The sequence below is a fragment of the Entelurus aequoreus genome, linkage group LG13 (assembly GCF_033978785.1).
Source record: "Entelurus aequoreus isolate RoL-2023_Sb linkage group LG13, RoL_Eaeq_v1.1, whole genome shotgun sequence".
Lineage (NCBI taxonomy): Eukaryota > Metazoa > Chordata > Actinopteri > Syngnathiformes > Syngnathidae > Entelurus > Entelurus aequoreus.
The window spans coordinates 4242378-4266168 of NC_084743.1; the positions used below are offsets into that span (position 1 = coordinate 4242378).

A 23791-nucleotide genomic window follows, 5' to 3' on the forward strand; every position below is an offset into this window, starting at 1 on the left:
GCACCGCTATTGAACGAGTTTGTGCTGAAAATTAAATTTTGTCGTACTTGTCTGACAATAAAGAGCTACTTTTCACTCCTGCTCTCCCTGCTTTCCCTTCACTCCTCTGCCGACGTGCATTTTACTTCCTTAGAGGTTTATTACTGGCGCGATACGGTTGCTTAAGTTAAGGATTTTTGTGAGATCTGATCGTTTGTGAGGGCACCAAAGGGACCTCTGGGTTGTGGAGGATGCATATATGTTTAAGAGTTCTTTCTTTTTACATAGCCATGTTTAGAGTAGCTAGTACTTTCCCTTTTTATATTCTACTAGTTTCTCTTGTGTTCAGAGGTGTGTTTTGTGTCTTACGTTGGAATGTGAAGACCTCCCCGACTGGTTCCTTATCAGTAGTGCAAGGGGGGTTTTCTTTGTGTGCAAAGGAGTTGCCTTTTCCGTTGAAAGGCCAGATCAACTAGAGTAGCCGATATGAATGTATTGGTTAAACTGATCTCCTAAAGCTTTAGTAAAACTTGAAAATATTCCAATTCTGTCTTGATGGTCCTTTTTACTCAGCATATATGTCATCGAAAGAACTTAGGATTGACCAGCAACTTAGATTCCCTGGGAGGAAGAGCGTGTTGGGCAGAAAAGGTGTGAGGTTTTGAAACACGTGGACTTACCTTGGGCACGAACATGCAGCAAAGCGCCACGGTGGCGCTGAGGCTGACGCTGAAGCACATGGTGATGATCTTGTAGTTGGAGCCGAAGTAGATGGGGACGAAGGCCAGCCAGATGATACAGGTGGTGTACATGGTGAAGGCGATGTACTTGGCCTCGTTGAAATTAGCGGGAACGTTGCGGGTCTGGAAGAGAGCAAGTCAATGTCGGGTTGATTTTGCATGAATGGAGCACATTTAAATAAGTGCATGCAAGGTAGTGCACGGAAAACATCATGATGCTTTGATGCTGTCAGGTATGAGCAGAGCCTGCGGCGCCCGGTTGTTGTTTGGGCTTTATTGCGTCCTATTTCTCTTTCTACTCTGCCATTTTTCACAGTGTGGAGAAAATGGATGGCTACAGGCCACAAATAATCAAGCATGGACTTTAATTTGCGTTGGGGGAAATCACATTCCAGTTGCTGGTCTTGCTTGATCAGCCAGCAGCAATTCAATTATTATTTTATCGGTCTGCGTGAGTTCTCGCACTTGAAAAAAAACACTTTATACACAGCGTACTTCCAAATAGACCTAGATAGGACTCCTTCCTTCATTTTTGGGTTTCCTTTTTTTGTGCTGAAAAGTACACACACATATACATATATATATATATATATATATATATATATATATATATATATATATATATATATATATATATATATATATATATATATATATATATATATATATAATGTAGTAACAGACACCTTCATAACAATATGTAATATGTACAATATACACACTGCAAGTATATATATATATAATGTAGTAACAGACGCAACAGTTATTATTAAGGAAATACGTCGATAATAATACGACTGAGGTCCTGCAGATTGCAACATGAAGGTGTGGTCGCTACCTTGAAGGCATAGAAGGTGCAGCTGAGGATGAGCAGACCGTTGTACCCCAGGGGGGCCACCACACCCAAGTTGTTGGTGTTGCATATGAGGTTGACCTGCTGGATGCTGGGGTAGTCGTGGATCACCTGTGGAAGCATCGGACAGGAAGTGAATGCACTGTGGTCCTCTTGTAGACCACGGGAAACATCCGGGGTCCTTCACGAACCTTCTTAAGATGTATACTCTAACCTTTATATAGACCCCCCGCCCCCTTTTAGACCAGTTGATCTGCCGTTTCTTTTCTTTCAAAAGCTAGCATGCTAACATCAGAATGTTACCGATTGTCATTTTGGGCTCCCAGGAAGTACCTGCGGGGGCTCCATGAGGAAGAGGGCCACAATGATGGCCAGCTGCAGCAGGATGAGCAGGAAGGCGATGAGCAGCTGGGCGCACGCGGACATGAAGCGAGGCTTCTTGGTGCAGATCTTCTTCTTGCTGCCTGCCAGGATGCGTGCGATGCGGTTGGTCTAAGGACACAAGTCAACATTAGCATGCTGATTTTAACAAGCTAATGTTAGCATGCTAGCATTATAACAAATTCCGTACTTTTTAATTTCATTATCATGGATTTATTCGGCGCCATCTTAGCTGGTCCCCTGTTACCATGCTAATGTTAGCATTTACGCTAGCATCTGACCTAATTTAACAACCAATTCTTTTTTACTTGGCGCCATCTTATATGAATGCTAGCTGGTTCCCTATTAGCATGCTAATGTTAGCATGCTAATTTTAACATGCTAATGTTAGCATGCTAGCATTATAACAAATTCCGTACTTTTTCATTTCATTATCATGGATTTACTTGGTGCCATTTTATATGTAGGCTAGCTTGTTCCCTATTAGCATGCTAATGTTTGCCTGCTAATTTTAATATGCTAATGTTAGCATGCTCGCATTTTAACAAATTCCGAACTTTTTAACTTCATTATCATGGATTTACTTGGTGCCATCTTAGAAGTATGCTAGCTGGTTCCCTATTAGCATGCTAATGTTTGCCTGCTAATTTTAACATGCTAATGTTAGCATGCTAGCATTTTAACAAATTCCGAACTTTTTAACTTCATTATCATGGATTTACTTGGTGCCATCTTAGAAGTATGCTAGCTGGTTCCCTATTAGCATGCTAATGTTTGCCTGCTAATTTTAACATGCTAATGTTAGCATGCTCGCATTTTAACAAATTCCGAACGTTTTAACTTCATTATCATGGATTTACTTGGTGCCATCTTATATGTAGGCTAGCTGGTGCCCGATTAGCATGCAAACATTAGCATGCTAATTTTAACATGCTAATATTAGCACACTAGCATTTTAACAAATTCCGTACTTTTCAACTTCATCATCCTCGATTTACTTGGTGCCATCGTAGAAGTATGCTAGCTGGTCCCCTGTTACCATGCTTATGTTAGCATGCTAACAATTTACGCTAGCATTTGACCTAATTTAACAAACTTTTTTTTTTTACTTGGCGCCATCTTTAATGTATGCTAGCTGGTTCCCTATCAGCATGCTAATGTTTGCATGCTAATTTTAACATGCTAATATTAGCACGCTAGCATTTTAACAAATTCCGTACTTTTTAATTTCATTATCATGGATATACTTGGTGCCATCTTAGAAGTATGTTTAGAGGTGTCGGTTTCTTTGATCTTTTGGACTGCCACAGGAAGGACCCGAAATCTACGAGCAGAGAAGAGGCAAACCCGACACCGCTCCAAGCACCTTTTTGTTGGAACTGTGTTTATGACCCAGTGCAGCAGCTGTTTATGACCCCCTCCCCTTAGAAGCAGCTGACATCTTCACTAGATATCAGTACAACTTCTGTTGTGTTTCTACATTAAAAATAGCATTTCGGTTCAGTTTCAGCACTTCAACACAAACCATTTCTACCTTTTTTCTAGGTTCCTTAGCCCTCACCTTGGTGACCAGCGCAGAGTAGCTCATGGCGGGCGACAGACCGATGCCCAGACGTTGGAGGTAGCAATGGACCACGTGGGGTTTGGCGATGAGGCTGAAGGTGCACAGGTAGCCCAAGCAGATGCCGGCCAGTATTATGTAGCACAGTTCTCTGCTGGAGGACTTCACCACGGGGGTGTCTCGGAACCTGAAGACCGGGGGGGGGGGTACGCGACATCAGATGCCAGACAAACAAGGGACTTCCTGTGTGTGCCGGGGAGAGGACGAGTACGAGACCTGATGAAAACGGCGGTGACAAAGAAGGTGGCCATCAGTCCCAGGCAGGCGAAGACCACGGCGCCGATGGGTTCGGGGTCTCCCCACCGCAGGTACTCCACTGGGATGGGGTCACATCCTGGAGTTGCACAACGACATTAGTTTCGTTAATAAAACATGAAATGATGCATGGTGATTAATCAAGACCGGTGACGGAGTAATTGTATATAAGTTCTCACACAACTTGTCTGCTGTGAGTTCAGGTTGGAAGACAATCCTGACGCCGCTCCAAGCACCTTTTCATTGAACTGTTTATGACCCAGTGCAGCAGCTGTTTATGACCCCCTCCCCTTAGAAGCAGCTGCAGCGATGTAATAAGGAAATGCCCAAATAACGGAGGAGGCGTGGAGCGCCCTCCTCAGAGCGTGGGGCGATACTGTGCGAGGGTGCAGGTCGACACGCTCTCCTCGTGAGCTAAATTGAATCCTGTCTCTGTTTGATTCCTTCCTTCCTGTCTTGTTTAATGGATAGTTCGGTGTTTGAACCTGACAACTGGTGTGGGCTTATTTTCATTCAAAAGTAGGTTTGTTTTTTTGGTTTTTGCCTCATCCCTCACTTGAAGCATGCGCGGAGAACGGCGTTCCCGCGAAGTGAAGACCGGATAAGTCCGAAAGAGAAAGCGATGATACGGTGCCACCTGCTGGTGTGGTGAGCACACTGCAGTTGGTCTTGGACGAATTAACTGACTTCTTAATTGCTTCAGTCACACGCAGGGTTCTCACAAGAATGAGGCAAATCAGCCAGACCCACTGTAAGCATGTGTGTGTGTGTGTGTGTGTGTGTGTGTGTGTGTGTGTGTGTGTGTGTGTGTGTGTGTGTGTGTGTGTGTGTGTGTGTGTGTGTGTGTGTGTGTGTTAAGATATGACAAAAAGGCCTAATGTGCATTCTCATGTTGACCATATAAAAACCTTTGAAGGTTGACTTATTTAAAATAAAATAAAAAAAACGTATATCTATCTGCGATTAATGGTGATTAATTACAAGTTAATTAAGACAAAATGTGATGAACTGCGCTTCAATATTGTAACTTTTTGAGAGTCCTGCTTCAATACATCCAACTTCAACTGGAACTTGACGCAGCAGAGAAGACTAATGCTCTCTTTTTCTGCTCGTTTCAACGCTGCTTGTTTGTTTTTTTATTTGTATTTTTTTGTCCTGGCTGCTGCTTGTTTTTTGATTTTGTTTATTTTCTGTCCTGGCTGCTGCTTGGTTTTTTTATTTTTTATTTTTTTGTCTTGGCTGCTGCTTGTTTTTTTGTTGTTGTTTTGTCCTGGCTGCTGCTTGTTTTTTGTTTTTTTTTTATCTGGCTGCTGCTTGTTTTTTTTTTTGTTGTTGTCCTGGCTGCTGCTTGGTTTTTACATTTGTGTCCTAGCTGCTGCTTGTTTTTATTTATTTTTAATTTTTTTGTCCTGTCTGTTGCTCTTTTTCAATTGAATTTAATTTTTTGTCCTGGCTGCTGCTCGTTTTTATTTTTTATTTATTTTTTTGTCTAGTTTTTGTTCTTTATTTTTTATTTTGTCCTTTTTTTTTTTTTTTAATGTTTCTGTCCTGGCTGCTGCTTGTTTTTTTGTTTTTTTTGGTCTTCACTGCTGCTTTTTTTTTTTTTTTTTGTCCTGGCTGCTGCTTGTTTTTTTTAAATTAAATTTGTTTTGTCCTGGCTGCTGCTTGTTTTTGTTTTTGTTTGGTCCTGACTGCTGCTTGTCTTTTTTGTTTGTTTGTTTTTGTCCTGACTGCTGCTTTTTTTTTTTTTTTTTTTTTTTTTTTGTCCTGGCTGCTGCTTGTTTATTTTAATTTTTTTGTCCTGGCTGCTGCTTGTTTTTTTTATTAAATTTGTTTTGTCCTGGCTGCTGCTTGTTTTTTGTTGGATTTTTTTTGTCCTGACTGCTGCTTGTTTTTGTTTGTTTGTTTGTTTTTGTCCTGACTGTTGCTTGGTTTTTTTTGTTCTGGCTGCTGCTTGTTTTTTTGTTTTTTTTGTCCTGACTGCTGCTTGCTTTTTTTGTGTGTTTTTTTTTGTTCTGGCTGCTGCTTGGTTTTTTTTTGTTCTGGCTGCTGCTTGTTTTTTTGTTTTTTTTTGTCCTGGCTGCTGCTTGTTTATTTTTTATTTTTGTTTTGTTTTAATTTTGTCCTGGCTGCTGCTTGTTTTTTTTGTTTTTTTTTTATCTGGCTGCTGCTTGTTTTTTTGTTGTTGTTGTCCTGGCTGCTGCTTGGTTTTTAAATTTTTGTCCTAGCTGCTGCTTGTTTTTATTTATTTTTTAGTTTTTTTGTCCTGGCTGTTGCTCGTTTTTAATTTAATTTAATTTTTTGTCCTGGCTGCTGCTCGTTTTTATTTTTTTTTTATTTTTTTGTCTAGTTTTTGTTCTTTAATTTTTATTTTGTCCTTTTTTTTTTAATGTTTCTTTCCTGGCTGCTGCTTGTTTTTTTTGTTTTTTTTGGTCTTCACTACTGCTTGTTTTTTTTTTAATTTGATTTTTTTTTGTCCTGGCTGCTGCTTGTTTTTTTAAATTAAATTTGTTTTGTCCTGGCTGCTGCTTGTTTTTGTTTTTGTTTTTTTTTGGTCCTGACAGCTGCTTGTTTTTTTTGTTTGTTTTTTTTGTCCTGGCTGCTGCTTGTTAATTTTTATTTTTTTGTCCTGGCTTCTGCTTGTTTTGTTTGTTTGTTTTGTTTTTGTCCTGGCTGCTGCTTGGTTTTTTTAATTAAATTTGTTTTGTCCTGGCTGCTGCTTGTTTTTTTTTTTGTGTTTTTTTTGTCCTGACTGCTGCTTGCTTTTTTTGTGGGGTTTTTTGTTCTGGCTGCTGCTTGTTTTTTTGTTTTTTTTGTCCTGGCTGCTGCTTGTTTATTTTTTTGTCCTGGCTGCTTCTTGTTTTTTTTGTTCTGGCTGCTGCTTGTTTATTTTTATAATTTAAATTGTTTTTGTCCTGGCTGCTGCTTGTTTTTTTATTGTATGTATTAGTTTAGTCCTGGCTGCTGCTTGTACTCTCAGGATTACCTTCTCTTGCACTCCTGCCTCCATTATTCCAACTTTTCCAACTCAATCTCCCTGATTTTCTCCTCTATTGTCTCGGAAATTGCCTGTTTGTGTTGAGGCTTTTCACGTGGACTTAACGGCCGTCGCTGCCATCTTCCACCTTCTTTCTCTCTCCTCCATGTGGCCCAACATGCGGGGCCATTGTGACATTTGTGCTTTTCAAAAGCAATACAATATTCAGATTCAGGCTTACCCTCAAGTGTCAAGTCCCAGGGACCCGCAAAGGTCTCAGTCATAATAAATGTAAAAAAAATAAGTCATTTATTATTTTTTAAATCAACTTTAGATCTGTCCATTTAAAGTTGTATTATGTTTTATGACCCTTTTGTTAAAGGAAACCCTGTTTTAATGGAAAACACACAAAATATGCCACATTTTCCCCCAAAAAATATTCAAAACGTAATATTTGATGTGGAGTTATTGGAGCCTTAAATACTGTTGATCAATGAGTCATTACATTGATTTTGAAATCTCTAGATCAACTTCAGCTGTATCCGTCAATTATTAGTATTAATTAGTTTTCAATGTTTTTTGTGTGTGTTTGTTTTATGTTTTTTTTGTCAAAAGGATTTTTGTTTTTGTTATTATGGCAAACACTCAAAATATGAAATATTTCCCCAAAAATTTTTTTTAAAGTGTAATATTTGATGTGAAGTGTTTGGAGCATTAAATAGGTCAATAATTCATAATAACATTGATTTTGATTCATTATTATTTTTTGAGCATTGACAGTTTAAAGGGAAAAAAATCCCACAAAAATCTCTCAGGTATTCAAAAGAAGTCTTTAAAAAAATTTTTTTTTTAAATAAATAAATAAAAAGTGTTAAAATAAGTCATACTTTTTAAAACTTTCACGGCTTAAATCTCTAGATCACCTTCAGCTGTATCCCTCCATTATAAGTATTTATTATTTTTGAATAGGTTTTTTTTAATGTGTTTGTTTTATGCTATTTTTGTCAATATTAACTTATTTTTGCTAGGCAAACACTCAAAATATGAACTATTTCCCCCCAAAATATTTCATAGTGTAATATTTGATGTGAAGTATTTGGAGTATTAAATAGGTCAATAATTCATAACAACATTGATTTTGATTCATTATTATTTTTTGAGCAATGACAGTTTTTAAAAACAAAACAATAAACCCCCCACTAAAACTCTCAGGTATGCATAAGTGACCCACTCATAAAAGTCTTTAAAAAATTAATTCAAAAATAAATACATGAATAAAATAATAAATACGTTTTTTTACTTTCAACACTTAAATCTCCAGATCAACTTCAGCTGCATCCATCGATTATAAATACCGGTATTTATTATTTTTCAATCTTTTTTTTGGTGTTTGTTTTATGCTTTTTTTTGCGAAAATGAACTTCTTTTTTTTATGGCCAACACTCAAAATATGCAATATTTCCCCAAAAAATATTTCTACGTGTAATATTTGATGTGAAGTATTTGGAGGATTAAATAGGTCAATAATTAATAACATGGATTTTGATTCATTATTATTTGTTGAGCAATGACAGTTTAAAAAATAAAAAAAATCCCACAAAAATTATCCGGTATCCATAAAAGTGTTAAAAAAACAAAAAACATTTTAAAAAAAAGCCATAAGCCATATTTTTTTTAAACTTTCAACACTTAAATCTCTAGATCAACTTCAGCTGTATCCCTCCATTATAAGTAGTTATTATTTTTCTATGTTTTTGTGTGTGTTTGTTTTAATGCTCTTTTTGTCAAAAGTAACTTCTTTTTGTTATGGCCAACACTCAAAATATGCAATATTTCCCCCCAAAAAATATTTCAAAGTGTAATATTTGATGTGAAATATTTGGAGCATTAAATAGGTCATTAATTCATAACATTGATTTTGATTTATTATTATTATGACAGTTAAAAAAAAAAAAGCCCACTAAAATTCTCAGGTGTCCATAAGGGACTCACTCATAAAAGTGTTAAAAAAAAAATTTTTTTTAAACATTTTAAAAAAGTGTTAAAATTAGCCGTATTTGTTTTAAACTTTCAACACTTAAATCTCTAGATCAACTTCAGCTGTATCCCTCCATTATAAGTAGTTATTATTTTTCTATGTTTTTGGGTGTTTGTTTTAATGCTCTTTTTGCCAAAATGAACTTTTTTTGTTATGGCAAACACTCAAAATATGCAATATTTTCCCCCAAAAATATGTCAAAGTGTAATATTTGATGTGAAATATTTAGAGCATTAAATAGGTCGATAATTCATAACATTGATTTTGATTCATTATTATTTGTTGAGCAATGACAGTTTAAAAAATAAAAAAAATCCCACAAAAATTATCCGGTATCTAAAAGTGTTAAAAAAACAAAAAACATTTTAAAAAAGTGTTAAAATAAGCCATATTTTTTAAAACTTTCAACACTTAAATCTCTAGATCAACTTCAGCTGTATCCCTCCATTATAAGTAGTTATTATTTTTCTATGTTTTTGTGTGTGTTTGTTTTATGCTCTTTGTAAAAAGCAACTTCTTTTTGTTATGGCAAACACTCAAAATATGCAATATTTTCCCCCAAAAATATGTCAAAGTGTAATATTTGATGTGAAATATTTGGAGCATTAAATAAGTCAATAATTCATTACATGGATTTTGATTCATTATTATTATGACAGTTTAAAAAAAAAAAATCCCACAAAAATTCTCTTGTATCCATAAGGGACTCACTCATAAAAGTGTTAAAAAAAAAAAAACATAATAAAAACAAGTGTTAAAATACGTCATACTTTTTTAAAAAACTTTCACACTCTAGATCAACTTCAGCTGTATCCCTCCATTATAAGGATTTAATATTTTTCTATGTTTTTGTGTGTTTGTTTTAATGCTCTTTTTGCCGAAATGAACTTATTTTGTTATGGCAAACACTCAAAATATGCAATATTTCCCCCAAAAAATATTTCAAAGTAATATTTGATGTGAAATATTTGGAGCATTAAATAAGTCAATAATTCATTACATTGATTTTGATTCATTATTATTATGACAGTTTAAAAAAATAAAAATCCCACTAAAATTCTCAGGTATACATAAGGGACTCACTCATAAAAGTGTTAAAAAAAAAAAAAAAACATAAAAAAAAAGTGTTAAAATGAGCCATATTTTTTTTAAACGTTCAACACTACATACATTTTGTATGTACATACAAATTGATCTAGTGATTTAATCTCTAGATCAATTTCAGCTGTATCCCTCCATTATAAGTAGTTATTTTTCTATGTTTTTGTGTGTTTGTTTTATGCTCTTTTTGTCAAAAGTAACTTTTTTTTGTTATGGCCAACACTGAAAATATTCAATATTTCCCCCCAAAACATATTAAAGTGTAACATTAGATGTGAAATCTTTGGAGCATTAAATGTCAATAATTCATAATATTGATTTTGATTCATTATTATTTTTTGAGCAATGACTGTTAAAAAAAAAAAAAAATCCCACTAAAACTCTCAGGTATGCATAAGGGACCCACACATAAAAGTGTCAAAAATAAGTGATCATACTTTTTTTTTTTTAAACTTTCACACTCTATATCAACTTAAGCTGTATCCCTCCATTTTGTTGTTTGTTTTATGCTCTTTGTAAAAAGTAACTTATTTTTGTCATGGCCAACACTCAAAATATTCAATATTTCCCCCCAAAAAAACATTTCAAAGTGTAATATTTGATGTGAAGTGTTTGGAGACCTAAACAGGTCAATAATTCATAACAACATCGTTTTTGATTCATTATTATTTTTGAGCCATGTCAGTTTTGTGTCATCAGAGTCAACATTGCAACTTGTTTCGTCACATTTCACCTTTTTGCTGTTTTATTCCACTTTTATATGTCTTTTTTAAAATTATTTTAAATCAGGCAGCACTTTGGACACCCCTGAATTTGTACGCTTCGTAACGAATTCATTGATGGGTCGACTATTCGACGACGAAAATCGTTGTTTGGTGCAAAGTCTTAGTCAAAGAAAGCCCTTTGAGGCTCACATGCAGCAAAGTAAGAGTGGCGGCACATCTGGCAACCCAGCGGGGGAGCAGGCAGAGACTCTTTAAATGTGCGAAAGATGTCGGCTTCATTAAAGAGAGGAGCCTTTTGTCTCCGTCATGGAGCGGGATTCTTTTCATCTTTTAATGAGTGGCTGGCAAGCAGCTGGCATAATGAGCTGCTGAATGAATAACAAGCAACATGGCTGCTCTCCCATGCAAAGGAGGAGAAATACATTTCTAAAAGCTGCTCTCCGGCACCAATAATCACAACATGTCGCCAGCAAATGAAAAAGAACTGCAGCGAGAGCCAATTAAGTGATGCTAATTGAATCCGGGATCGTTCCTTTCAACCACGGTGGTGACGTGCAACACCCCAACTGACCCGTGAGGTCGTGGTGTGCAACACCCCAACTGACCTGTGAGGTCGTCGGTGGGCCAGGAGCCCAGCTCACAGGCTCGGCAGGTGTACTCGTCAAACACAAACTCGTTCTCCTTGCAGGGCGTGCAAGTCCAGCAGCAGCTCACCTCACCTTTACGGATCACCTGCAGAAGACACAAAACAAGGTGAGCGTGACGCGCGCTCGGAACTCACATTCCATCGCTGCGCACCGGTGAGGACGGGGAGTTCTTGTCATGAGCGGGCCTGCAGCTGTCCATTACTTTCGATTAATTGATTAGTCCTGCTTAATAGCGGAGGGAAAAAAGGCTCCTCTATTTAATGAAGCCGACACGTTTCACAGATTAATCGAACGATTAATCAATTGCTAAAATAATACATCATTTTTTTCCCCCTCACATAATTGCTTATGTTATTACAAATAAAAAAAAGGCTAAAAGGTAAAGATCGACTGATTTGTTTTTTCTGGGTCGATATCGATTATTAGTTGCCAATGAGTCCGATAAATTGATATTTTAGTGGATATTAATTGGATCGATCTGATCGATTAAATGGAACAATGACATTATCGAAGGATTAATTGATCAATGGAACGATTAATCGATCATATAACGATTAATCGATCAATCGATAAATCGATCAGTGCCTCTTAATGGTGGAGAGGGAAAAATGCTCCGCTCTTTAATGAAGCCGACACATTTAGAAGATTAATCGAATGATTAATCGATTAATCGAAGGATAAATTGATTAATCTAAGAATTAATCAATTGCTAAAATAATACATTTTCAAATGAAAGGTTTTCCTCCCATAAATGCATTGAGATTGCACTTTTGCCATGAGATCATAACTATATATTGCTTATATTATTGAAATATATATATAGGCTAAAAGGTAGAGATCGACTGATTTGTTTTTCCTGGGCTGATATCGATTATTAGTTGCCAATGAGGCAGATAACTGATATTTTAGTGGATATTAATTGGATCGATCTGATCGATTGAATGGAACAATGACATTATCGAAGGATTAATTGATCAATGGAATGATTAATCGATCAAATGAATGATTAATCGATCAATCAAGCGATCAATTGATCTGTGCCACTTAATGACGGAGGGGTGAAAAGACTCTGCTCTTTAATGAAGCCGACACGTTTCACAGATTAATCAAAGGATAAATTGATTAATCGAAGAATTAATCAATTGCTAAAATAATACATTTTCAATATTACATTTTCAAATGAAAGTTTTTCCTCCAATAAATGCATTGAAATTTCACTTTTGCCGTGAGATCATAACTATGTATTGCTTATATTATAAAAAATAAAATAAAAAAAGGCTAAAAGGTGGAGATCGACTGATTTGTTTTTTCTGGGTCGATATAAATTATTAGTTGCCAATGAGTCCGATAACTGATATTTTAGTGGATATTAATTGGATCGATCTGATCGATTAAATGGAACAATGACATTATAAAAGGATTAATTGATCAATGGAACGATTAATCGATAATTGAACGATTAATCGATCAATCAAGCGATCAATCGATTACTCGATCAGTGCCGCTTAATGACGGAGAGGGGAAAAGGCTCCGCTCTTTGATGAAGCCGACACATTTAAAAGATTAATCGAACGATTAATCGATTGATCGAATGATAAATTGATTAATCGAAGAATTAATCAATTGCTAAAAATAATACATTTTCAATAATACATTTTCAAATGAAAGGTTTTCCTCCAATAAATACATTGAATTTGCAATTTTGCCGTGAGATCATAACTATGTATTGCTTATATTATAAAAAATGTTTAAAAAATAGGCTAAAAGGCAGAGATCGACTGATTTGTTTTTTCTGGGCCGATATTGATTATTAGTTGCCAATGAGGCCGATAACAGATATTTTAGTGGATATTAATTTGATCGATCTGATCGATTAAATCGAACAATGACATTATTGAAGGATTAATCGATCAATGTAACGATTAATCGATCAATGGAACGATTAATCAGTCAATGGAACGATTAGGCGATCAATCAATTAATTGAACGATTAATCGATTCGTACCGCTTAATGACGGAAGGAAAAAAAAGGCTCCACTCTTTAATTAAGCTGACACATTTAACAGATTAATCGAACGATTAATCGAATGATTAATTGATTAATCGAACTATTAATCAATTGCTAAAATAATACATTTTCAAATAAATTGTTTTCCTCCCATAAATACATTGAAATTGCACTTTTGCCATGAGATCATAACTATATATTGCTTATATTATTGAAATATATATATAGGCTAAAAGGTAGAGATCGACTGATTTGTTTTTCCTGGGCTGATATCGATTATTATTTGCCAATGAGGCGATAACTGATATTTTAGTGGATATTAATTTGATCGATCTGATCGATTAAATTGAACAATGACATTATCGAAGGATTAATCAATTAATGGAACGATTAATCGATCAGTGCCGCTTAATGGCGGAGGGGGAAAAGGCTTCGCTCTTTAATGAAGCTGACACATTCACAGATTAATCGAACAATTAATCGATTAATCGAAGGATTAATTGATTAATCAATTGCTAAAATAATACATTTTCAATAATACATTTTCAAATAAATTGTTTTCGTCCCATAAATGTGTTGAAATTGTACTTTTGCCCTGAGATCATAACTATATATTGCTTATATTATATATTTTTTTAAAAAGACAAAAAAAAAAGGCTGATTTGTTTTTTCTGGGCTGATATCGATTATTAATTGCCAATGAGGCTGATAATTGATGTTTTAGGGGATATTCATTTGACCGACATTATTGAAGGATTAATCGATCAATGGAACGACTAATCGATAAATGGAACGATTAATTGATCAATGGAACGATTAATCGGTCAATGTAACGATTAATCGGTCAATTGGACGATCAAGCGATGAATCAATTAATCGTTCAATGAGGGAGAAAAAAAGGCTCCTCTCTTAATGAAGCCGACAGTAAAAAAAAGCCTCTGTAGCCTAAAAGCAGATGTTGGATAATAAAGAAAGAAGGTAAATAAAAAGTATGCTAGAGGGAGTGACAAAGTGTTTGTGTTCAACACACACTAAGAACGTCTGAATTGGAGGATTGGTTGTTTGATTTTGAGAGAAAAAACTGGTGAGCATGGACAGTTTTAATGTGGACGCTAGCATGTCCTCGCAATGCTGGTTATGGAGTCAGCGATTATTTCTGCTTGTTTGTCGATTAATCAAAGTCAGTCTATCCATTGGAGCAGCAGAACACAAATCTAGTTGACGTGTTTGTAAAAAAGCTGACCTTGATCTGACCCTTGTCGCAGGGCTCACTGCACACGGACTTGATGACCGTGTCCTTGCTGGACCAGATCTCGTCGTCGTCGATCCTCAAGCCTCTGTTGTCCCAGCTGCCCACGTTGATGTAGTCGTAGTAGTCCTTGCCCATCTTCTTGAAGTTCATGATTTCATACCTGGGCCACAAAGAGCAGGTGTGGACCTGGCCTTGCCTTCACTGTCTGACCTGGCCTCGGGTCTTACCTGCCGGGCGAGTCTCCGTTCTCGTCAAAGAGGATTCCTTCCCCGGACACTCCGGTGAAGTTAGTTTTCATGAGAAAGTCCAGCAGCGTAGCGCCATCGATGGGCCTCATGGCGTCACACAGGCCCTTCATTGCATCATTCCTTGTTAGTGCCACTTTACAGCAGCACAACACTTAGTTTGTTCACAAAGACTCTTGCAGGACAAATGACCAAAAACTATATATATATTTATATACATATATGCATATACTGTATATATATATGTATATATGCATACATACATAAATATGTATACACTACCGTTCAAAAGTAGTTCAAAATTTTGTGTTTGAGCCTTCATTTCTAAGAACAAGAATAGACTGTCGAGTTTCAGACGAAAGTTCTCTTTTTCTGGCCATTTTGAGCGTTTAATTGACCCCACAAATGTGATGCTCCAGAAACTCAATCTGCTCAAAGGAAGGTCAGTTTTGTAGCTGCTGTAACGAGCTAAAGTGTTTTCAGATGTGTGAACATGATTGCACAAGGGTTTTCTAATCATCAATTAGCCTTCTGAGCCAATGAGCAAACACATTGTACCATTAGAACACCGGAGTGATAGTTGCTGGAAATGGGCCTCTATACACCTATGTAGATATTGCACCAAAGACCAGACATTTGCAGCTAGAATAGTCATTTACCACATTAGCAATGTATAGAGTGTATTTCTTTAAAGTTAAGACTAGTTTAAAGTTATCTTCATTGAAAAATAAGGAAATTTTAATGTGACCCCAAACTTTTGAACGGTAGTGTATATGTATATACATACACACACACACATATATATATATATATATATATATATATATATATATATATATATATATATATATATATATATATATATATATATATATATATATATATATATACTGTATATATATACATATACACACACATATATGTGTGTATATATATATTAGGGCTGCAACTAACGATTAATTTGATAATCGATTAATCGATTAATAATCGGATAAAAGAGACAAACTACATTTATATCCTTTCCAGTATTTTATTGAAAAAAAAACAGGGCACCATACTTATTTTGATTATTGTTTCTCAGCTGTTTGTAAATGTTGCAGTTCATAAATAAAGATTGATTTTAAATTTCAAAAAAAAAAAAAAATTTTTTTTTATTTATTTTTTTTAAAGCCTCTGCGCATGCGCATAGCATAGATCCAACGAATCGATGACTAAATTAATCGGCAACTATTTTTATAATCGATTTTAATCGATTTAATCGATTAGTTGTTGCAGCCCTAATATATATATATATATATATATATATATATATATATATATATATATATATATATATATATATATATATATATATATATATATATATATATATATATATATATATATATATATATATATATATATATATGCATACAGACATAAATATGTATATATGTATATACATACACACATATATAAATACATATATATACACATACATATACACATATAAATACATATACACACATACATATACACACACATATAAATACATATATATACACATACATATACACATATAAATACATATATACACATACATATACATATACACACACATATATGTGTATATATATATATATATATATGAAACAACAACAACTTCACTGCTTTTGGCTTTTGTAGCTTGTTACTGTTATCCATGCATTATTGTCTTAGTGACCAGGCCGCACCAGAAGACCACCTACCTGGTAGCCCGGGCACAGAGTGCGCTGCATGTTGTCCAGGCCGTACGCCATGGAGTAAATGGCGTTGATGACGAAGCCCATCTTGGTGTCCTGGGCGTACTGCTGGCGGAGAGACTCTCGCTCTGCAGGACAATGACCAAGTCAGGTGTGTCAACAAGTCTTTTTTCACGCTCAAGTCTCTTGTTTCTAAAACATCAACGGCTCACACGCCATTTTGACATCATCCCTGCGGCGATTGGTTTAAATGCAGAGAATAATTTCGCCACACCTAGTGTGTGTGTGTGTGTGTGTGTGTGTGTGTGTGTGTGTGTGTGTGTGTGTGTGTGTGTGTGTGTGTGTGTGTGTGACTATCAGTGGTACTTTAAGTGTAAATTGCACTTTTGCCATGAGATCATAACTATATATTGCTTATATCATATAAAATAAATAAATAAATGCTAAAAGGTAAAGATCGACTGATTTGTTTTTTCTTGTTCGATATCGATTATTAGTTGCCAATGAGGCCGATAACTGATATTTTAGCGGATATTAATTTGATCAATCTAATCGATTAAATTGAAAAATTACATTATCGAGGGATTACTCGATCAGTGGAACGATTAATCGAGCAATCTAATGATTAATCGACCAATCAATCGATTAATTGAACGATTAATCGATAAGTCCCGCTTAATGATGGAGGGAATTAAGGCTCCGCTCTTCAATGAAGCTGACGATTAATGATTAATAGAACGATTGATCAACCAATCGAAGGATTAACCGATTAATAGAAAACGTAATCGATTAATCGAAAGCCTAATCGACTAATCGAAGGATTAATAGATTATTCGAACGATGGATTGCTAAAATAATACATTTTCAATAATACATTTTCAAATGCATTGTTTTCCTCCCATAAATGCATTGTAATTGCACTTTTGCCATGAGATCATAACTATATATTGCTTATATTATTAAAAAAAAAAAAAAAAAAGGCTAAAAGGTAGAGATCGACTGATTTGTTTTTTCTGGGTCAATATCGATTACTGGTTGCCAATGAGGCCGATAACTTTGATTGATTGATTGAGACTTTTATTAGTAGGTTGCACAGTGAAGTACATATTCCGTACAATTGACCACTAAATGGTAACACCTGAATAAGTTTTTCAACTTGTTTAAGTCGGGGTCCACTTAAATTGATTCATGATACAGATATATACTATCATATATACTATCATCATAATACAGTCATCACACAAGATAATCACATTGAATTATTTACATTATTTACAATCAGGAGTGTGGAGGGGGGGTGGGGTGGGGGTGGGGGGGGGGTGGGGATATGGACATCAAGTAGTGGACATAGAGAGAGAGAGAGAGAGAGAGAGATCAGAAGGCATAAGAAAAAGAATCTGCATTTGATTGTTTACATTTGATTATTAGCAATCCGGGGAGGGTGTTAGTTTAGGGTTGTAGCTGCCTGGAGGTGAACTTTTATAGCGGTTTTGAAGGAGGATAGAGATGCCCTTTCTTTTATACCTGTTGGGAGCGCATTCCACATTGATGTGGCATAGAAAGAGAATGAGTTAAGACCTTTGTTAGTTCGGAATCTGGGTTTAACGTGGTTAGTGGAGCACCCCCTGATATTTTAGTGGATATTAATTTGATCGATTAAATCGGAAAATGACATTATCCAGGGATTAGTCGATCAATGGAACGATTAATCGATCAATCGAATGATTAATCAATCTATCAAGCGATCAGTCGATTAATTGAACGATTAATCGATCAGTCCCGCTTAATGATGGAGGGGAAAAAGGATCCACTCTTTAATGAAGCAGACACGTACTGCAGATTAATCGAACAATTAATCGACCAATAGAACGATTAATCGAAGGATTAATTGATTAATCAATTGCTAAAATAACACATTTTCAATAATACATTTTCAAATAAATGGTTTTCCTCCCATAAATGCATTGAAATTGCACTTTTGCCATGAGATCATAACTATATATTGCTTATATTATATTTAAAAAAAAAGGCTGATTTGTTTTTTCTGGGCTGATATCCATTATTAATTGCCATTATTGAAGGATTGATTTCCATTAAAATGTCATTAAATTTTATATTTTCATTCAATTAAATGTCATTAAAATGTAGCCATAACGTTGGATTTTGTGCCAGTTTTCCTTTCATAGATTAAGTTTTTCCAGATAAACACAAACATCGAATATAAGTTCCTTGAAAATGCAAAAAAAAACCTAAATTATTATCATTATTTTTTTTTTTGATGAATTAATAAAAAATAAAAATAAATTTTTTTTAGGCCATCTCTATGCTTACTTGGTGCACGTATGTGTCATACCATTTTGTAACCTGTAAGCTGTTTTGTTAAGGTGTTGTACCAAATAATGACGTGTCGCGCCGGATCTGGCCCCCGAGCCTTGAGTTTGCTTTATAGTGTTTTTGAAGAAAATGGCGACATAATAGTGGATGAAGCACACTTACTGCTACAGGTGCGGTTGTACTTGCTGCTCTCCTGCGGGTGACCCTTCAGGCGACAGTGGAAGCGATGCTGCCAGAATTCGGTGAACCAGGGGTTCCTGTGGTTGTTGTCCGGGCGCAGTTTCAGGTAGTAGTCGTCGAACCACTTCACGTCAGCGGACTGCAGTTTGATGGTTATTCCTCCGGCGGCTTCTTTCACGTAGCCGTCCGTCACGTCGTACCTGTCTGCCCAGCCGTCACTGCGGGGACACCGAGGTGAGACACGGGTGAGGCCGGGTGCAAGATCGACCCTCTCTAGGTCGTTAGCAACGGTCCACAGCGGGGACATTCAACTACCACGGTTTCGAGATCAAAATGTAGATGTTTCTTTAGAAAGGTTATATTCCTTTGAGACTGCGTTTACTTATTTACTAAGTAAACAAATCAGTTTTACTGTCAATAAAGTCATTATTCTGCCCCAGCGTGTGCAGCTCGACAGATAGTTAACAGCACAAAGAAACAGGAGCTAAGTTTATTTGACGGTTGATGTTCATTCTATCAAATAACCCATTTGTAGGGTTTTTCTGTCAAATAACCCATTTGTAGGTTTTTAAAAAATATATCAAATAACCCATTTGTAGGGTTTTTCTATCAAATAGTTTTTTGTTTTTTTAATCAAATAACCCATTTGTAGTTTTTATTTTATTTGATCAAATAACCCATTGTAGGTTGTTTTTTTTAATTAATAAACAAGGGAACACTGTACTTTTCAAAGGCAGTATAGTACTAGGGATGTCCGATAATGGCTTTTTGCCGATATCCGATATTGTCCAACTCTTTAATTACCGATACCGATATCAACCGATACCGATATTAACCGATATATGCAGTCGTGGAATTAACACATTATTATGCCTAATTTGGACAACCATGTATGGTGAAGATAATAAAAAAATAATATAACTAAATTAAAAACATTTTCTTGAATAACAAAGAAAGTAAAACAATATAAAAACAGTTACATAGAAACTAGTAATTAATGAAAATAAGTCAAATTAACTGTTAAAGGTTAGTACTATTAGTGGACCAGCAGCACGCGCAATCATGTGTGCTTACGGACTGTATTCCTTGCAGACTGTATTGATATATATTGATATATAATGTAGGAACCAGAATATTGATAACAGAAAGAAAATTGAAAAGTCAGAAAATACTTCTTTTTTTTTCATGTTTTTCCTAATAAATTCAGTTTACAAAAAAAAGATAACATTTGAGGCGCTGTGGCTTAGCCTAGCGTATAAAATAAAATAAATCACAAAATAATTAGAGTCTGCAAAACAACGTGTGACTCTTTCTACTTCCTCACAAGTGTATCTTGTGTTTTTTATGTTGATTTAATAAAATTAAAAAAAATTTAAAAAAATTTAAAAAACGATACCGATAATTTCCGATATTACATTTTAACGCATTTATCGGCCGATAATATCGGCAGGCCGATATTATCGGACATCCCTATATAGTACCAATTCCAATCAATTAGTATGGCAGTACTTTATTAATACTGGTATACTAGTTCTGTGTGAAATGCACAAATAAATGTGTGCTGGACTGTTGAGGCTGTGATGGCTTAGTCGTCTGTGTGAAAGAGGCTTGTGTTGGCACTCAGTGTGTGGTCACAAAGTACACACTATGACGACACACAAGCAGCTTTTTCTGTCAGACATGGTCTGGGTTGGATCCTGAGTTCATTTTTGAACGTCCAAAAAAACAAATGACAAACACGCCCTCCGAGCGAGGTGATGGAGGTGAAATGAAGTCATGGGCTTCTAGAAAGGAGCAACATGAACAGTGAGCTACAACTTGTGAGCCAGCTCTGCAATTTGACTATTTTGTGGGTTGACGGTTCCCCCCTGAAGCACAGATGGTGCAGCAGGTGTGAGGCAGTCAATGGACGCAAAGCACCTGTGAGGAGCGTCTGTGCTCCAATAAAGAGTCAAACAACCCATTTGTAGGGGGCTTTTATCAAATAACCCATTTGCAGGGGTTTTCTATCAAACTACCCATTTGTAGGGGGCTTTTATCATATAACCCATTTGTAGGGTTTTTCTATCAAACTAGCCATTTGTAGGGGGCTTTTATCAAATAACCCATTTGTAGGGTTTTTCTATCAAATAACCCATTTGTTGTTGTTTTTTAATGAAATAACCCATTGTAGGTTTTTTTGTTTAATCAAATAACCCATTTGTAGTGGTCTGTTATCAAATAACTCATTTTAGGGTTTTTTTTAATCAGAAAACCCATTGTAGGGTTGTTTTAAAAAAAATCAATTAATCCATTTGTAGGGGTCTGTTATTAAATAACCCATTTGTAGGTTTTTAAAAAAAATCAAATAACTCATTTGTAGGGGTCTTTTATCAAATAACCCATTTGTAGTTTTTTTTTAAATAAAATAACACATTTGTAGGTTTTAAAAAAAATCAAATAACCCATTTGTAGGGGTATTTTATCAAATAACCCATTGTAGGTTGTTTTCATTATCAAATAACCCAATGGTAGGGGTCTGTTATCAAATAACCCATTTGTAGGTTGTTTTTTTTTAAATCAAATAACCCATTTGTAGGTTGTTTTTTTAATCACATAACCCATTGTAGGTTGTTTTTATTATCAAATAACCCATTGGTAGGGGTCTGTTATCCAATAACCCATTTGTATTTTTAAAAAAAATCAAATAACCCCTTTGTAAGGGTCTGTTATCAAATAACCCATTTTAGTTGTTTTAAAAAAAATTACCCATTGTAGGTTGTTTTTTTTTTTTACTCACATAACCCATTTGTAGGGGTCTGTTATCAAATAACTCATTTTAGGTTTTTTTTAATCAAAAAACCCATTGTAGGGTTGTTTTAAAAAAAATCAATTAATCCATTTGTAGGGGTCTGTTATTAAATAACCCATTTGTAGGTGTTTTTTTTTAAATCAAATAACTCATTTGTAGGGGTCTTTTATCAAATAACCCATTTGTAGGTTTTTTTTAATCAAATAACACATTTTTAGGTTTTTTAAAAATCAAATAACCCATTTGTAGGGGTATTTTATCAAATAACCCATTGTAGGTTGTTTTCGTTATCAAATAACCCAATGGTAGGGGTCTGTTATCAAATAACCCATTTGTAGGTTGTTTAAAAAAAATCAAATAACCCATCTGTAGGGGTCTGTTATCAAATAACCCATTTTAGTTTGTTTTTTTAAATCAAATAACCCATTGTAGGCTTTTTAAAAAAAATCAAATAACCCATTTGTAGGGGTCTGTTATCAAATAACCCATTTGTAGGTTTAAAAAAAAATAATCAAATAACTCATTTGTAGGGGTATTTTATCAAATAACCCATTTGTAAGTTTTTTTTTTAAATCAAATAACCCATTGGTAGGGGTCTGTTATCAAATAACCCATTTGTAGGGGTCTGCTTTCAAATAACCAAATTTAGTTGTTTTTTTAATCAAATAACCCATTGTAGGTTTTAAAAAAAAATCAAATAACCCATGTGTAGGGGTCTGTTAGCAAATAACCCATTTTAGGTTTTTTTAGTCACATAACCCATTGTAGGGTTTTTTTTAATCAAAAAACCCATTTGTTGGTTGTTGTTTTTTAATCAAATAACCCATTTGTAGGTTGTTTTTATTCTCAAATAACCCATTGGTAGGGGTCTGTTATCAAATAACCCATTTGTATTTTTTATTTTTTTTAATCAAATAACCCCTTTGTAAGGGTCTGTTATCAAATAACCCATTTGTATTTTTTTATTTTTTTTAAAATCAAATAACCCCTTTGTAAGGGTCTGTTAGCAAACAACCCATTTTAGTTGTTTAAAAAAAAAAATCAAATTACCCATTGTAGGTTGTTTTTTTTTTTACTCACATAACCCATTTGTAGGGGTCTGTTATCAACTAACCCATTTTTAATTAAAAAAAAATATCAAATAACTCATTTGTCTTTCATCAAATAACCCATGTGCAGTTTATTTTTTTAATAATAGACATGAGCAGATAATATTTAAGCATACAATATGCATTTTTTTCTGTCAAAATTGAAAGAACGAATGCATTTAGTAAAAAAACCCAAAGAAAAACGTATTTAATTGAAACCCATTTTTTATAAAGGCCACATAAAATGATGTGGCGGGCCAGAACTGGCCCCCGGGCCTTGAGTTGGACACCTGTGGTTTAGAGCTTTCAACCGGAAGTACAGGTGTCGTTGCGTCTTCCAGCCGTCCATAGCGTTTCTACTCGTATGGATTCTTCCTTCATCACTCCAAGCAACGTTTGCAAGTTTTACAATATAACTAAAACAATTCTTACTTACTAAAGCCTCCCATGTGCGATGTCTGTAGGAGTGTTTTCACGCATATTTGTACGTGCTATCATAATGTAATCAAGCTAGCGTCGTTAGCATGGGCTAATATGCCATTGACTTCTGTTTCGTTTGATCATCCGTTTTACTGCCGTTTGGAAACAATTAAGGTATGTAAATAAACATCTAAAAAATATTTGTGTAAATAACTCATTTCACAAAATATATATCTGTTAATATATGGAGAGAATATATTTTCCCCTAAAATGTAGTGGGTGTGGCTTATATACGAAAAATACGGTAATGTAACAAATGTAAAGACAAATTGAAGATGTTAAAGATGCGTAATGGACAGTAAAAGTTATGTTCCTATTTGTTTATAAAAAATAAGTATGTGCACTACCATACAATAAATAATGTTTATAAAAATA

The 23791-nt window shown here is 34.9% G+C and overlaps 1 protein-coding gene across 1 annotated transcript in view; it reads right to left on the reverse strand.

Annotated features, from left to right (window-relative positions):
• grm5b (glutamate receptor, metabotropic 5b) overlaps positions 1 to 23791 on the reverse strand; it is a 164455-nt gene that overhangs the window by 9179 nt on the left and 131485 nt on the right. The window contains exons 7-16 of the mRNA XM_062067265.1: positions 19040 to 19275; positions 16550 to 16671; positions 14805 to 14929; positions 14569 to 14737; positions 11276 to 11402; positions 3791 to 3908; positions 3515 to 3701; positions 1906 to 2064; positions 1558 to 1683; positions 660 to 842 (exon numbers count right to left, since the gene is read on the reverse strand). Of these exons, the coding sequence (XP_061923249.1) occupies positions 660 to 842; positions 1558 to 1683; positions 1906 to 2064; positions 3515 to 3701; positions 3791 to 3908; positions 11276 to 11402; positions 14569 to 14737; positions 14805 to 14929; positions 16550 to 16671; positions 19040 to 19275 (1552 nt within the window). The remainder of the gene's footprint in view (positions 1 to 659; positions 843 to 1557; positions 1684 to 1905; positions 2065 to 3514; positions 3702 to 3790; positions 3909 to 11275; positions 11403 to 14568; positions 14738 to 14804; positions 14930 to 16549; positions 16672 to 19039; positions 19276 to 23791) is intronic.